The sequence below is a fragment of the Etheostoma spectabile genome, chromosome 7 (assembly GCF_008692095.1).
Source record: "Etheostoma spectabile isolate EspeVRDwgs_2016 chromosome 7, UIUC_Espe_1.0, whole genome shotgun sequence".
NCBI classification, from domain to species: domain Eukaryota; kingdom Metazoa; phylum Chordata; class Actinopteri; order Perciformes; family Percidae; genus Etheostoma; species Etheostoma spectabile.
Genome location: NC_045739.1, coordinates 8,498,811 through 8,501,703, shown reverse-complemented (window position 1 = coordinate 8,501,703; position 2,893 = coordinate 8,498,811). Strand labels below are relative to the sequence as shown.

Here is a 2,893-nt window from a genome sequence, read left to right as displayed (position 1 = left end):
GTGTGTGTGTGTGTGTGTGAGAGAGAGAGAGTGTGTGCATGCGTGGATGGACTTATATAAACACCATATAAATGTATTGTGCTGAGACATTATTTTCAAGATTGAACACTGGCGATGTGACCCTCCCAGGCTGCCGTACCCACAGTATTTTGGCGGGGTTTCTGCCGTGACCCCAGACCAGTACATGAAGATGAACGGCTTCCCTAACCAGTACTGGGGCTGGGGTGGAGAGGATGATGACATTGCTGCCAGGTGAGGAGGCGAGTGAATGGGGCAGAGGACCACATCTTGCATGAAACAGTGAACTGTAAACTATGTATGTTGACATGTGATCATGTGCACGGGGCTTCAGCATCAGAACTACATGGACAGCCATTCCAGCCCCTCCACTATGCTATTGTTTGCACTACTCATTGCTTTTTTTCTTATGTTTACAGTTTCTGTGCCACATGTTTTCCTTTTCTTTGACTTTTATGTTTTGTGTCCTAACATCATCTGTCATCTTCACATCCCCTCCCACTGCTGTGGCTTTGCTGTGTGTCTCTTGGAGTGGGCTCAGTGAGTATGTTTGCATGGACTAGCTCACGGATTTGGGCTGGGCTGCATGCTTGAGAGTTTTCAGGCAGTTTTCATCTCATTTCTATGCTGCGGTCCCCTCTCTCCACTCTCTGGCTCTTCTATAATTTGCTATCTGTTATGAGAACCAGAAAATAAAACAAGCTTGCATTAATTATTACACAAAGCTAAGAACATTTCTCCCTTACTTTTTGTAACCTTTTGTGCATGATGTTTGGAATTTAAAATATATCATGTACTGCCCATTCAGAACATTAGTTACACCATGTTTTGATTGACTTAGATAACTGGGGTGGTACACAAGCACCAGAGATGGAAAAAGGGAACCACAGTGTTTTCCAACGCCTATAGACCATGAAAGTATGTTATTCTCATACCCACCCACAATTCTATGTTTGTTTTACTTATTGTTTCTGCTTTTAAATATATCCCTTAGAGACTAGAGATGTGCTTAGATTGAGTATTGCTTTGAGGGATAGAAAATAGAATAAATAGTAAAGTGCCACACTTTGTTAATCTACTATTATTTTATGAGACTGTGAGATTTAGTTTTCCAGTTTTATGCCTGTGAATGAGAATCTGCTGTTCTTGTTATCCAGAGTTCGTCTATCTGGCATGAAGATCATGCGCCCTCCAGTGGCCATTGGTCATTACAAGATGATCAAGCATAAAGGAGACAGAGGCAATGAACAAAACCCACGCAGGTACGGATGGACACACTCATACAATTGTATGAATATTTCTCAAACATAATGAAAAACAAATGTTCCTTGATGTCAGAACCAGTTTATTACCTTCACGGATAAGTGTTTTTTGTGTGATATTGTTAAAGGAATAATTTTACATTTTGGGAAATATGCTTATTGGCTTGCACATAATTAGATTAAATGATTGCTGCCACTGCCACTGTCTCTCTGTTATACATAAAGCTACAGCTAGCCTAGCTCTTTCCGAAAGTAAGAAAATCCGCCTACCAGCACCTCACTAAATAACACGTTATATCTAATTTGTTTAATCTGTACAAAACCTTTTTTTTTTGTAACCTTAGGCCAGGCCAGCTGTTGACCCTTGCCTCCAGTCTTTATGCTAGGCTAAGCTAACTATTTTCTGGCTTTAACTTCTCTTTAGCACACAGACATGATAGTGGCTTTAAACTTCTTATCTAATTCTATGTGAGAAAGAAAATGAAAAGATTTCCCAGAATTAGAAAAGGGTTTGTTGCCAAGTAAGTAAAACTTAAAATGAATTTACCTTGGTGGATGGTACATACATGTATCTATAAATTGCAGGAAAGTCAGTCTGTCTGTTATTCGTATGTCTCTTGGACCGTCCAATGGATTTCAAACTTGACAGGTGTCTTGCTACAAGCACAAGTAAGTGCAGTGCCAAGTTTGATGTTGTTTGGATTAGAAATGCAAAAGATATTGTTAAATATAGAGGATATCTGTAAAAGAAACACACTGCCGCTCTAGCTTTGAATAAACAAACGCCAATTCCTGAATTGAAGGAACGTTTTAGAATCCCACACATGCAAAGTGGCAGACAGAGCCTGATGCCACTTATAGGCAAGCTATCTAGCTAATAAAGCTAGACGTATCTGTATACGTGAATGTATGTGTGTCTGTGGTTGGGTGAAAGGTAACCTGCACATCACATGCACAACGCTTTAAAACACCTGGAGGGGTGGGGGGTGTTACAGCCTTTGACTCTTTTCCTGGTATTTTATTAAGTTGCTGTAAGATGACAGAACATAACGTAATCTAGGAGATTATTCCTTCACAGCGCTGTGCAATGCGAGAAAATCTCAGAGTTTAACCGGGCAGACACATCAATTTTCATCAGACTCACCCTGCGTCGGGTTAATTAAGTCTACTGCCAACATACAACACTAACAACGTTAAAGTCGCCAAAATACCTTCTTAAATCAAATCCATACCTCTTCTCTGATGTAGACATAGCCTACACTGTAATTCAGTAGTAGGCTATACAGTGGCGTTGCATATTAAGTGGTTTGGGGTCCTTCTGTAAGTAATTTTGGGATGCAATTTGGTTTTGAAGACTTCTAAGCAGCAATACCACAGGCCAAGCAATCGCCCGTTCCAAACATGCACATTTTCAACCGGCACTGTACTAGTAAACATAAACATATTAATAGGAAATAATAAATCCAGAAACAAATAAGTACAATATAACTGTTTAACATTAAGAAAAGAAAGGCTGTAATGTTTAGTGCAGGGTGTGTAAAAATATTGAGGGATGTCCTAGATGTCAGGATATATAGTATGTGCAGAGGACAGGCGCACACACACACACACAC

The 2,893-nt window shown here is 40.0% G+C and overlaps 1 protein-coding gene across 3 annotated transcripts in view; it reads left to right on the top strand.

The window, feature by feature from the left end:
- b4galt3 (UDP-Gal:betaGlcNAc beta 1,4- galactosyltransferase, polypeptide 3) overlaps positions 1 to 2,893 on the top strand; it is a 9,776-nt gene that overhangs the window by 3,560 nt on the left and 3,323 nt on the right. For all 3 annotated transcript variants that reach the window (XM_032521695.1, XM_032521694.1, XM_032521693.1), the window contains 2 exons: positions 130 to 252; positions 1,176 to 1,280. In XM_032521695.1, coding sequence (XP_032377586.1) covers positions 130 to 252; positions 1,176 to 1,280 — 228 coding nt within the window. The remainder of the gene's footprint in view (positions 1 to 129; positions 253 to 1,175; positions 1,281 to 2,893) is intronic.